Below are 13,231 nucleotides of genomic sequence, written 5' to 3'. Positions count from 1 at the left end.
ATTGAAGCATGCAGTGTATTCAATCTTAAACAGGCTGTAACTTGAAACTTTCCCTTTTTTTGTGAAGGATTGCACTTCTCTAATAACTGAACAGAATCCTAGGATTCAGTCTGTAAGTTATAGATGACAAACACTTCTGATTCTTCCATAAGGTAACAGGCTATCTATAATGAATGGCTTAACAGGTCATACTAAAAGTAAAACAGAATGACTGGTAGCTTCTTCTGTTGCTTGGTATGATGATTTTGCATCTCTAGCTAAGGCATTCACTGCAGCTACTGATCAATGAAGGTAGTGTATTTCTTTGCATGTGTCTATTCTGTGATCTGATTCTTGTCTTAGTGGAATAAATAGCTTTTTGTAAAGTAAATGAGTCTTTTATTTATTGCAAATGGTTCAGTATTCAACCCTAGTTCTCCAAAGCCACAGGTATTTAATTTTATTTTTCTAATTCATGACACCTGCTTGCATATTTAACAATTACTTATATTAGGCTCTTATCAGGAAAAATGATGTACTCAAAGGCATCAAGGACTGTAATTCAAAGTAATATACCATACTTAGCCTGTATATTTCAGTAAGATACACGACAGAGAAAATAGATGAAAAGATTTATTATTTCTGGTCCAAAGTTGTGTCTCTTTCATTCCTATATGACACAGGAGGCTAATGTAATATTTAACTTAATTTCCCAAGAAGTATCTGTGTGTTTTGTGGTTTGGCTGGCGTGGTGAGGTCACGTAAGGCTCTTACACTTGGTTTGGTTGTATGTGCCGATGCCTACTTGCCTGTGTTGGCGTTGTGCTTCCTCTAATTCATGGGCAGCACTGCTGGCACAAAGCATTCTGGAATATGGTATTTCAAAGTGCAGTCTTAGTGGGAACCAGCCCGTGGTACTCTCTGCAGAGTAGTTGAACTTCTGCATGTGGAGTCACTGAAGAATACAAAACTTTTAGCTCCACATAGCATAAATGTTTGTTTCTGAGGTCTGTGAACCAGGCAAATGAGGAACTGCTAACAGACACTAACCAACCTTTTTGCTAGGCTGCTAAACGGTGGTGAGAAGTTAAACTGTACTGATAGCTCCTACCTGGGTGTTGGATGGGCTCTGGGGATATATGTGAAACTATGCACTTGGAGGAACCAGAAAATGCCATAGCCAACAGAAAAACTGTTCTGTGGTATTTAAGAGCTGTCTGAAGTGTATGCATCCATTCGTATCACTAGGTTAATGAAAGTGTTGGTGAGGGACAGGTCTGAGAAGGCTTTCATGTCCCGATTCTGTGAATTTGATGTGATTTATCACATTACATAAACCACCTCTATTCAAGGTCACTATTTTTAATATATTTTACCGTATTGTGGCTTCTTTTTGCAGTAATTCTCAATATCATATACAGTGATGCTGTGTGTATGTTAGTAGTCAACTCTTTCATAATAACTACAGAATATTTACAGAAGTATTTACTAGTAGCGTGAAATGAAGATAATAGACTTCATAAGCAAACTGCAAAACCAAACAGCAACTGTGTGCTCTGGGCTCCAATACCTGGAGTCCCTGACAATTTCAGCTTGTGGTATGTTGAGTGGAGCATTGGACAAACTAGCCTGGAGCATCAGTGATCTGAGGAAATTTGGTGTCAATGCACCAGACTAGAGAGGCAAGTTGAAAAGACAAATCAGTCAGAACAGGGACTGATTTGCATAGGCTAGATATTAAATAATATTTAAAATAGTTTTGTTTATTTTTCACAATATGCCTTAAAATATTTCTAATGAACAAACAGCGGAATTCAAATGCAAATATATGTATGTTCTCCTAGTGTTATCACTTTTCTGAAAGAGGAAATTTATTAGATCAGAGATATATAAACCAAGGTAAGAATCTTTACCTGTATGAATATAGAAAACGAGCTTCAATTTTTCTGTGTGTCACAGATACGTCAAGCTTATTAAATTTCAAGTATTACCAATTTTGTTAACCTGTAAAGATTGTCTTTTTTACATATCAGGTTTTCCCTAGTAAAATTAAGTATTTTACTGAAGATTCTTATAAAATCAGACCTTCTGTCTTAACCCAGTCCCTTCTTACACAACAACAGATACGTAATTATATTTTATTAAACTGTGCCTGCTGTGGGTTGATGGCCTGGTGCTCGAATGGCCTCAGTGATGCAGAATTCAAAAGTTATACCAGTTGTATGAAAACTTTTTGTGATCAAGGATAAGTAAATGTAAAACAAACATCTAGGAAGTAGTGTCATCTAGCAGATGACCTGTTTATTTTGTGTATGCGTTGTCTTTGGGAAACAATGCACAGGCTGAGATATTTGAGCTTAGTATGTTCATTTATGTCAGGAAGAAGTGGTTATTATGGAAGGGTATGCTCAGAAGGAGAATACTAGACTCATTAAATACATATATAACAAGTGAATTATGTTTTCCTGTATATGAGGCATAATGCGGTAAATGTCCAAAAGCTCAAATGCCAGCATTCCCTGCTGAGATTCTTTGGATTGAACAGGGAGACTGTTTGCTAGCTGTAGATAGCTAATACAGGATAAACACGACTTGGAGGTGAACCAGTGGCTTGGTTTTTATTTTTTCATAGTAGTTTGAATAATTTTATGTAGCACAAGTTATCTCTGATCATTGGAAAGGCTTTTAAAGATAGTAGTTCGTTTTTTATTACACCCAAAGAAGTCATTGGAGCAGTTAGATGGCTGGGAGGGAAATGTACAAGAATGTCCTTCCTTGATATCATTGTGTTTGGGAGTTATTTTCTGCAAGTCTTGTGCTCCTCATAGATCATCATACTGTAAAAGCTGTCTGCCATCTGTGCTGTCACTTCAGAATTACTGAAGGCCTGTGCTGTCACCTCAGAATTACTGGTATGCAGCTGTGCTTCAGGTCTAGTTGAAGATTGTACTCTGTATCAAGATTACATCAGCTGGATGATTCTCCAATCCAAGGATAATTTTACAGTAACAGAGATGTTGGTTTCAGGACAAGAGAGAGACAAATACGGAAGGACCAGTTTATTAGGCACTGAAACTCTGAATTTCAGAGTTGTTTATAGTGTTTTATTTATTTTTAGAAGTACTGCAAACAATTAGTGAATCAGCATCTTCATCAGAATAGAGCAAAATAGGCATACTATGATTGCTTATTAGAAATTACAACACCATTTTCATTTTGGGTAATATTTCGCATACAAACTGAAGTCTCAAAATGTTTTACAGAGTTAAGAATCTGTTTGAGATGAGTCTGGGTCAAGATATGAAAAGCAGGCCAAAAAATTCAGTTGGTCACAGTATATTTTACTTGGTTTTAGAGATGGGGCTGTGTATCTTTCACCTTTACCCTTTTCTTCTCCACTGTCTGAGAAAATTTTGAGTCGGATATAGTTTTCTTAACTTCTGCATGGATTATGATGTTAGGGAAATCTTAACTGCTGTATTTGGATTTGCCCATCTTTTAAAGTATAGGCCTCAGTAATATGTTTGTAATATACTATGGAAAAAAACTGAGGTTTTTTAATTTAAACCACTAGGTCTGAATGAGAGTGTTTTTGTATCTAAGCGTCCTGCTACTTCTGAAGGCAACAGTGTAACTCCAAAAAAGGCCAAGCCTAATGAGGTTGGTGCTGGAAGCAATTCAGATGTTTCACCTACAGTTAACTCTCCAACAGTAACACCATCACAAAATGTATCTTCAAAAGGTAGGGTAGATCCAATGGTCTAGCTGTCAATCCATGCGTCTGGTTCATGGAGAAAGCTAGCACTCTTGCAATGTTTAAGTTGATCATTATTCTTAATGCTGTTAAGGCAATGTAAATAAGTAATTGTTCTGCCTTAAAATAAATACAAAATAAAGACAGACCTTTCAGTGCAAGAATTTATATACCTTTACAAATTAATTCAACCTAAGTTACTGCATATTCAAACTTCTGGCCTTCCTTGTTCGGATGTTTGACTTCAGTGAAGTGGAGACTAGTTGAGTTGTTCAGTAGCTGTGAAAACAGGCATTCAAAACAAATGCCCCTGAACTCATCTGATTTTTTTAGCTCAAACAACTTAATGGGGTTGAAACTTAACCAACTAAAAATCAAGTTTTAAAGAATTTTGTGACTGCTGAATTTATCAAATAGTTAAAAGATTAGTTAAAAGGATGAAAACAATTAACTTTAGGAATGCAAGATGAGGGACTTGGACTATGGAATCTCTGTCCTTGGAGTTACTGAGAAATCAACTGGATGGCTCTGAGCATGCTGATGGGGTTGCATGTGCTTTGAGTGGGAGGCTGGACAAAAACACCTCTACACATCCCTCCTAAATTCTGTGATGCTAGTATTTGGAATAACTATTGCAAAGTGGTTTTTGCAGTTCCGACCTTTCTTTTGCAGTGGTGATTTTGATACGGTTTAAAATAGTAGTAGGAAAGGAGCAGGGGAATTTAAGTTTCAGGTTGCTCTTTGAATGAACTTCCCCTCCCTACAAGTAGAAAGGTAGTCTGGCTGTTTCAGCATATTAGTAATTAGGCACGTTTCCTCCTGAGCCAAAAGGTGCTTTCCAGCTGATTATAATAGACCAGAGCTTCTTATTGACTTTGAGGTATTTCCAGCCACATACTCTTTCCTATAATATTAAAATGAGAAGCTACCCACATTATGATTAAATTGATTAGAATACTTTTTTTTTTGATGTCCTGTTTGCAGCTGTTCTGCTATCGTTCTCTTCCTTAGCAACCAGCAGGAAGTAGCTATAACACAGAATATTGCTGGGAAAAAAGAATTCCTACACCCTGTGGTGGGTAAAACAGATACTATGCTGCAAAACAGATACTGTGCTGCAGCTTGCAATGTACAAAAGATAACCAGAGGATATTACTAAATTCAGTAACAAAGGAATAGATGATCATAGTTACTGAGAACCCATTTTTTTGAGTTTGTCTCTAGGCAGTTCCATGATCCCATACAAATTTCAAATGTCACAAAATCCAGCAATGAGGCACCACAGAACATTACATTTTGCTGCAGAACATTCCAAAATTAATTTGCCCTCAGCAAACTTGTCAAAATGTTTTACAAACTTTAATACTGAAGACTTGCTGCACTGTTTTGTGGTAAATCTCTTGCATGGTCATCCACTCATTTGAAGGACTTTCTGCTTAATTACGATTCTTAGCAGTAATGTTATCCTCATGGAAAAATACTGCTTGATCTCTGTCTACCTTGTGGATTATGCAAGATCATTTTAATGACAAAATGTATTAGGCAGTTGCGTGGTTATCTCTTAACCCATACTTTTCCTTGTTATAAGGTGGATGTATTTTTGTGTGTATTTTTTATTACATTTTTTCATAGCCCTGGCACAGTACATTTAACCCTGAAGTTAAGATATTAACACTTCTCCTATGTTTAATCTGTTCTAAACTGCTTATTCTGCATGGAGTCCTCCAGATCTGTGAATGACTTGTAAATGCAAGAGAACTTGACCTGGAAAAGTAGCTCTCACTGTCTTTTGGCAGTTAGGAGAAAACTGGAAGCTTGGCTTTATTCATTGAAGTTTAAGATAACACAAAGGTTTTTGTTTTTAATTTGCTTGAAAAGTATTAATTTGTACTGATAAGAGAATATTCCTTCCTTCCATTCTTGGGAGTAATTATTTAGAGGATTTATTGTCCAGGTTTTCCAAAGACACCTTTGCTCACCAGGAATGATGCATCTGAATAGGCTCAGGGTTACAACTACTGCCAGAGAACTATAGTCTTCCTATTGAGAATGAGATGGTGAAATTCCTTTCAAAAACAGATATCTGAACCCTATGTGATGGTGATCAGGTCATGGCGTAAAAAGTTTTGTACAATTCTTTAAAATTAAACCTCTTTAAAAAAGAAATCACGTAATCTGTTTCGTCTGGGGGCTTAGGGGAACAGAATTAATGTTTTGTCTCCGTTGTGCTCCTATTACCCTCTCCCATTTTTTCCTTGTTATTTGCTAAGATTTTATATATGTTTATATCAAACTGAATAAAATGATTTTGGAAATTAAGAACAGTATTTAAAAGATGGTTGTAAAACCTTGCGTATGTTCACTATAGCCACATCGGTTGTAATAGTTTTTATTTCAAATAGCATGTTTTGCTAGAATAATAAATAATAATAAATCAGTCACTCTTGATTGTGAATTCTGAATCTTAATATGTTTTCCAGGTACTAATGCTACATCAAGCAATATTAAAAATGGAGGACCTTTTCCACGAGCTTGTCCAAAGTGCAATATTCATTTCAATCTTATGGATCCTTTAAAAAATCATATGAAGGTAAAATATTTTGGGGCTGATAAACGTTGTAATAAGTTTATGTGGTCTTCTGGTTGGTTATGAAAAAGAGTGCTATGTTTTGATGTGAAGATAGGCTGGCTGCTGGCTATAATCAGCCAGGGCCCAAATGTCTCGTAGTCACAGAGATAAAGAATGGAGATGGGAAGCTCCAAATGTTGCCGCTTTTGACCATATTTTCCCAATGAAATGAGGCACATGTGCTGCCTGTCTTCTTCAGCTTCAAAATACAATTAAGAAGCATACATAATAATAATAGTAAAAAAAAAAAAAAAAAAGTTTTATTTATTTAATCACTGTTTGTAGAAATTGCTTTTGTACTTACTATACTAGCTGAATTAAAGAACTGTGAATTAAATAAAGTGACTACGTTTTTTTTTTAATTGCATGTCAATTTACAGTATATGGGGATAAGTATACTGACTTACATTTCTACGCTAGAAGATGAACTCTGTATTAGTAGGCTTATAGAAAGTAATAATGCATAATAAGAACTGTTGTCCAGCTGGAGAGAGATCTGTTCAGAAACATTCTGATTTTGTTCACTGTTGGAAACTTCATATCATTTTCTATATGAAGTAGTTCATACTTTTTAAGTTTATTATTACAGCTTCTGGGTTAAGAATTCATTATCTATGCTTTTAAGTAGAAACACATAAATAATGTGTCTTGTGTGATGTAGGATTTCTGAATTTTTCACAATGCTGGAAATAAAAATAACGCTGTTTTTAATAAATGTCCTCCCCAAAGAGGTAAAAGATAAAACATTCCATGAGGTGCTCTGTAAACTTACACTTGTCAACAAAATAGTTGCATAAAAGCTGATTTTTTTTTTTCTTGTTAGATTTAAATTAAGTAGACAGTTTTCTAATGAGTAAGGAACCACTAGGCAACATTCGTATTCTGATTTGAATCTTAAACTCATTTTACATGAAACTATGAGAATAATCCCTCTTCGGTGTTAAAAATGCATTGCATTTTATCTAAACACTACCAAAAGATAATTTCAGAGTTATGTGAATTTGCATGGAGTTAGCGTGACACAGAATGGAAATGGAGCTTCGCATGTAGCTCTAGTTAGCAGGTGGCTTCAGTTTTTAAAATGCTGTTGTCATTGATGCAGTTTGTTCGGAGCAACTGATACCTTTGTCTGTCTCTTCATCTCCCCTTTTCTATTCAGTATTGCTGTCCAGATATGATAAATAATTTCTTCCCGGGAGTGGCCAAAACAGAATGTTCAAGTACAACAAGCAAAATCAATGAATCTGAGAAAGGAAAATTGATCATGTTAGTTAACGACTTCTATTATGGGAAACATGAAGGTGATACCCAGCAGGTACAACAGGAGCAGAAGACTCATACAACATTTAAGTGCTTCAGCTGTCTGAAAGTTCTTAAAAATAACATAAGGTATTTGAATTCACTTTCTACATGTTTTAATAATTTACAGCCTATAGCAATTAATGTCGTACATTCAAAATTTGTCTCTTTGGCATAGAAAGATTTTTGGCTCCTTGAAAACTGATGATACTGGGTAATTGAACAGAAATTGAATTAGTTTTTACTGTGTATGTCCATCCATATTTTAAATTATTCACTGATCAGAGTACGAGTTTTAATGGTGTCTAAAGGAAATGGTTTAGTTTTAATGAGAGCAGCTGTAGGATTTGGGGTTGAAAAGGGCAAGCAAAGTATTGTACAACTTGCCATCCTGATTGATGGTGATATCAGTAGATGTGAGTGTTAATTTTCTTTAGGGATTTCCAGTGACTAATAGTTTGTGGTTTACTTATGTAACAACTGTTATTTTGATGGAATAATTTTTCTTCCAAATGCCACAAAAAGCTTCAGTAAGCTGTTTTAATGGGTAGACCAACTAATGTCATTGTTCATTTGGAAGTTAAGGTCATTGTACTTTTTTACATGCATTCTTCAAGGGAAGCTGAAGTAGCAGAATGTAAAACTGAAGAAAAATGAACTATTCTTTCAAAAGACACAGTCTGCAGATTAAAATGAACAGCCTTATGCTAACATTAAACCCATATTATTAAACAAAACAAATGTTTCTTGTAATTACAAACATTAAACTTGCTGTAAATCTTTAAGTATGTGTCTGAGTAAAACTGCCAATATTTCATCTTAAGCAGTTAGGAAATTTGATGTTGTCAGACGTTCAAGAGAGTTTACTGCCATGACTTAATGGTGTCAATTCCTTTCTTCTGCTAAGTATCTGGATATTTTCAGTTCTTTTTTTTTTTTTTTTTTGGGGGGGTCTTTTTAAGCAACTATGTTATATTAGAAATCTGAACTCAAGTAACTATTCTCTTTATCACAGTAAGGAACTGTATTTTTTTTTTTTAAATTCCAAGGTCACCACATTGAGAAATGTATTCCTTTTGTGAATGTGACCTACATTTAATGGCTCTTTTGGCTGTACTGAAATTAAGCCCATTCAAAATAGAACAGTTTATGAAGTTAACAGTGGTGGGTTATGCAACTAGCATGTCCTTTTGGCAATTCACTGCTCCACAGATAACTGACCTGCCAACAATGTGCAAAGTGCTTAGTCTTTTCAGGTAGGTCCTCCTGCAGATAGTTGGACATATTAATAAGGAAAAGATGGAGACTTTCAGTAGTGATGTACCACCAAGTTTCTGATAACCTGGTTATCAGCTGCACAGTGGCATTCTTTGATAACTGCCCTTCGTAACAGATCTTCAGACCTAAATACTTTATAGAAAGGCAGGTCTTGGAATGCTGTCAGTTCTGGATGGAGGTAATTTCAGATAACGCTGTGAAGGTCCTAGTTGCAGATGAGTCTTCCTGCTTAATAGCTTTTAGCAGAGCTACAGTTCTGCTTGCTTCAGAATGTGGATTTGAGCCTCTAGTGGTGGTGAGGTCTGAATGTTTTGTTGCTGTTGCCTTTGACAGTTTGTGTATTTCAAGACTGGAATTTTGGCTAAACAAACATGAAAGACGCAATAGATTGCTTAGTTTTAGTGCATGTTTCAGACATGTTGCATATTCCTTGTAATAGTCAAGATACCTTTTTTAGCTTTGAGATGTGATTTCCAGCATAGTCAGTTTGCTTAACTTCATTGATTTTTGTTTGTTTTAGATGAACGCTTCCTGCTCTAACTTCTTGAAATTGAGAAGTGCTTTCCGAGCAGTGTTTCTAAGGGTTCTTGTGCATTTTGCATGGGATATGTCATGGATAGTGTTAAAATGTGGCTTTTTGCACCTCTTCACTATCATTCAAAGGTTTATGAACCACATGAAGCATCACTTAGAGCTTGAGAAGCAGAGCAGTGAAAGCTGGGAAAGCCATACCACCTGCCAGCACTGTTACCGTCAGTTTCCCACCCCATTTCAGCTGCAGTGCCACATTGAAAGTACACACACGCCTTATGAGTCGTCTAGTAAGTTGACTTATATATCACATTGAACCTTTTTGTGACCTAGAATTTTCAGATATTTTCTGACTTTTGATGGTTAATAACCTCAGAATAAAGGTATTGTACGTTAAGAGCAATAATCATGAGGTTTAATATAGAAGCTGGGCAGTCATTCAACTTATGTCATAACAATGTATCTGGAAAAAATATTTCTAAAAGCTGGGGGATGGGGAGTGGAGGCAGGCTCTTTGTTTTATGATTGAAAGCCCCTCATTTCAAGAGTTCATATTGTTTAGGGGCCTTGCACTGTGGGCTTCCTGAAGTTGTGCAGAGTGTTTAACCTGAAAAGTAGAAAGATCGTTAGATTCTTTTACCTTTATAGAGTTCACTGTTCATGTATATGTATGTATTGATTTACTTTTGATCCCAGGCTACTTTTCTAATGTATTTTTCTTGCTTTTCACTTTTTCTAGCTATTTGTAAAATCTGTGAATTATCCTTTGAAACAGAGCAAGTTCTTTTGCAACATATGAAGGACAATCATAAGCCAGGTGAAATGCCGTATGTTTGCCAGGTATTTCAGAATGACTGTTTTGTATTTAGATTATACCACCTCCCCACACATAAACACTGTCTCTATTGTCAACAAACTTCTAACATGAAAGTCAAACTTCTTATTTTAGGTATGCAACTACAGATCCTCAGCTTTCTCTGATGTAGAAACACATTTCAGGACAGTTCATGAAAATACAAAACATTTGCTGTGCCCGTTTTGCCTCAAAGTAATAAAAATTGGAGCACCGTATATGCATCATTATATGAGGCATCAGGTAAGCAGATATTTTTCAATCCTTAATTGAAAAATGCTAAATAATTATAAAATGAATCTCTCCCTAAAATAAACAACAACAACAAATAGAACTGATTTGTATAGTCCTTAGTGGATAAGAATAGTTAATAAAGGATGAAGCCTTATAACTTCTTCTTTTGAGAAGTCTTTAAGTGAATTGTTAGACTTTGTCATGTTTTTATATGACAGAAGTTCCCTGTTTAAAAATCTCTGAATATTCTTGAAAGAATCTCTCTGCTACTTGGTTTCTTCACCAAGTCATAGTGATATGTTCTGCTTTTCTTGAAGTTAATAGCAAGGCTGTCAGTGATTTAACTAGAGAAAAGATTGTGAAGTACTGCGTTGACTTAGTTTAACTGTCAATCTCTGATTCCCTCTTACAATAATATTACATGTGTACACAGTTGTCTTGTCTTTGTACAATATTATTAAGAGTTTATCAGGTTGATTTTTAAAAATCAGATGACCATTCCTTGAGAAATTCTAGGGCTATAGTTTTGTTTATCGTAACATTCCTGCTTACTATATATTTATTTATTTTCCTTTAAGAAAAAAGGAATATACCGTTGCACTAAGTGCAGACTGCAGTTTTTGACTTGCAAAGAAAAAATGGATCACAAGACTCAGCATCATCGAACATTTAGAAAACCTAAACAGTTAGAAGGATTGCCTCCTGGAACAAAGGTAAGTGTTTGTAAAGGAGAAGTAGAGGGGCAAATGAAGAAAATGCCTTGGTAGGGAAAGGGGCGAAATTAGAAAGAGATGCTTTTCTCCTTTCTTGTCCAAAGCAAAGAAATTTCTGCTGCCTCTAAAACTAAAAAATCACTTCCTTTTGGAAGAATTGTTAGGAACAGTTCATAGTTTCCTCCTGGTGATATGTATTGCTGTTCTGTTTCATTCTTCTAAAAGTTATCTGGAATAAATAGATTGGCTAATCATGAGGTAATAAGACACATTTTTTTTTTTTAATCCAGGAATTTATAGGTTCTTTTGATATTCTTCCTAACAGGTCTTATTATTCTGACCTTTCTGTTTCTTTTCTGCTGATACTTCTTCTTGTTGTTTGGTTTTTGGTTTTGTTTTGTCTTGAGAACAGGATGTAGACAGTTGCAGGTCTGAAGAGAGAGCAGTGTTCTTTGTCATGGCTAATTATTTCCAGAAAAACAAACTTTTTAAGCATCCAGTTGATTAAGTTTAGCATCCAGTTGAGATTAAGTTTACTCTAGTCAACAGTATTTACCTTTTTTTGAGACAACCTTTGCTGAGGGGAATTTCATATGCTATGTGAAATTGTTAGTTCTCCCCTAAAATGGCTCAAACTTTGATGTAAACAGAAATGGGAACTTTTAGTTTAAATGGAAAAACTTTTAATTTCATACTTCTAGGTCACTATTCGAGCATCTCTTGGATCTCTTCAGTCAGGATCTTCTGTTAGTACGAGTACATCCACATTTCAGCTATCACCTAAAGCTAAAAATACAACCACTAGAAATCATAACAGATCTAATACAAATAAGTCAAAAGCAAAATCAAAACCGTCAGCTACATCGAAGAAGCAAAATGCATGGACCAACAGCAGCAGCAAAAAAAAAAAAGTTACAAATACAGCACTGCATAATCTAAGGTAAAATATTAGCATTAAAATATATGTAAGTATGCTTTGAATATAAGTGGTCATTTCATTAATTTTTTAGTAACTCACCATATAGCAATATAGAACATTCAACCACTCCATTTTGTAGAAAGCACATACTCATGAACTTTCCACGTGTTGGTATCGTGATTATAATTCGAAACCTTCATTCTTCATAATTTTTTGGCTGGCATGTATTCTGTGTGGCTCTGACATGTATTCTGTTCTAAATTTAGAATCTTTCTCTGCACAGAGCCCCAAATAATTTAAATACTGGTACACCAGGCAGATTTACATTAAAAGTGGCCTTTGGAGGGGGAATACATCTGTTGGGGTGTTCTTTGCAAGCTTTCTTACGGAGGGAAAACTGTTTTCTTCCTTCAGCTTCTGAAGGGATTTATTTGAACCCATTATTCAAAAGGTGAAGTCTTGTCTGTCCTAGGAGGTACCTTAATTTGGGGAACTAACAAAAGAGTCAAAGTAAATGCAGACTGTGGAGAGAATACTCTCTTTATATTTACAGTGTAATGTTTTTTGCAGTCCTTGTTAATAATTTAATGGGTATTTTATGGACTTGAATATAATTTCATTGCCTAGTATGAATTCGTAGTTGTCTTTGACAAAGGTTATGGATGCCTCCATTTCAGTAAGGTGCTAACACTCACAAAACATAGCTCTTTAAGACATCCAAAAATAGCCAGCAAAACTGGGGAAGAGCAGGATTACATTCTTGATCTATAGATATTTCAAAGCTTGCAGAGAATTTTGGGTGACAGGAAAACCACATGCTCTTGTGCTCATAGTGGCAAATGAAGCATTCTTTGAAATCCTTCTGAAGTATGGAAAGATAATGCTAGCAGCTGAAATTGGAGGTTCTCACCTGCAGGATCTTGTTTACAGAAATGCCCAATAACAGATGTTTATATTAACTTGCACTTTTTTATTAAGGTCGTTAAGTTAATAATTAAAGAAAAAAAACATTTTTTTCATAAGTTCTAACGTATCCCATAAT

The 13,231-nt window shown here is 35.3% G+C and overlaps 1 protein-coding gene across 9 annotated transcripts in view; it reads left to right on the top strand.

The window, feature by feature from the left end:
* ZNF280D (zinc finger protein 280D) overlaps nucleotides 1-13,231 on the top strand; it is a 51,573-nt gene that overhangs the window by 16,111 nt on the left and 22,231 nt on the right. For 6 of the 9 annotated variants that reach the window (XM_027466738.3, XM_072043514.1, XM_072043516.1 and 3 more), the window contains 8 exons: nucleotides 3,554-3,721; nucleotides 6,214-6,323; nucleotides 7,522-7,751; nucleotides 9,603-9,760; nucleotides 10,210-10,310; nucleotides 10,420-10,566; nucleotides 11,136-11,270; nucleotides 11,972-12,210. In XM_027466738.3, coding sequence (XP_027322539.2) covers nucleotides 3,554-3,721; nucleotides 6,214-6,323; nucleotides 7,522-7,751; nucleotides 9,603-9,760; nucleotides 10,210-10,310; nucleotides 10,420-10,566; nucleotides 11,136-11,270; nucleotides 11,972-12,210 — 1,288 coding nt within the window. The remainder of the gene's footprint in view (nucleotides 1-3,553; nucleotides 3,722-6,213; nucleotides 6,324-7,521; nucleotides 7,752-9,602; nucleotides 9,761-10,209; nucleotides 10,311-10,419; nucleotides 10,567-11,135; nucleotides 11,271-11,971; nucleotides 12,211-13,231) is intronic. The other 3 variants (XM_072043518.1, XM_072043519.1, XM_072043520.1) reach the window with 1 other exon arrangement.

Source organism: Anas platyrhynchos, chromosome 11 (genome assembly GCF_047663525.1).
Source record: "Anas platyrhynchos isolate ZD024472 breed Pekin duck chromosome 11, IASCAAS_PekinDuck_T2T, whole genome shotgun sequence".
In the NCBI taxonomy this organism is placed as follows: Eukaryota; Metazoa; Chordata; class Aves; order Anseriformes; family Anatidae; genus Anas; species Anas platyrhynchos.
The sequence above is the reverse complement of the archived record's forward strand: the minus strand, read 5'-3'. Positions and strand labels throughout refer to the sequence as shown.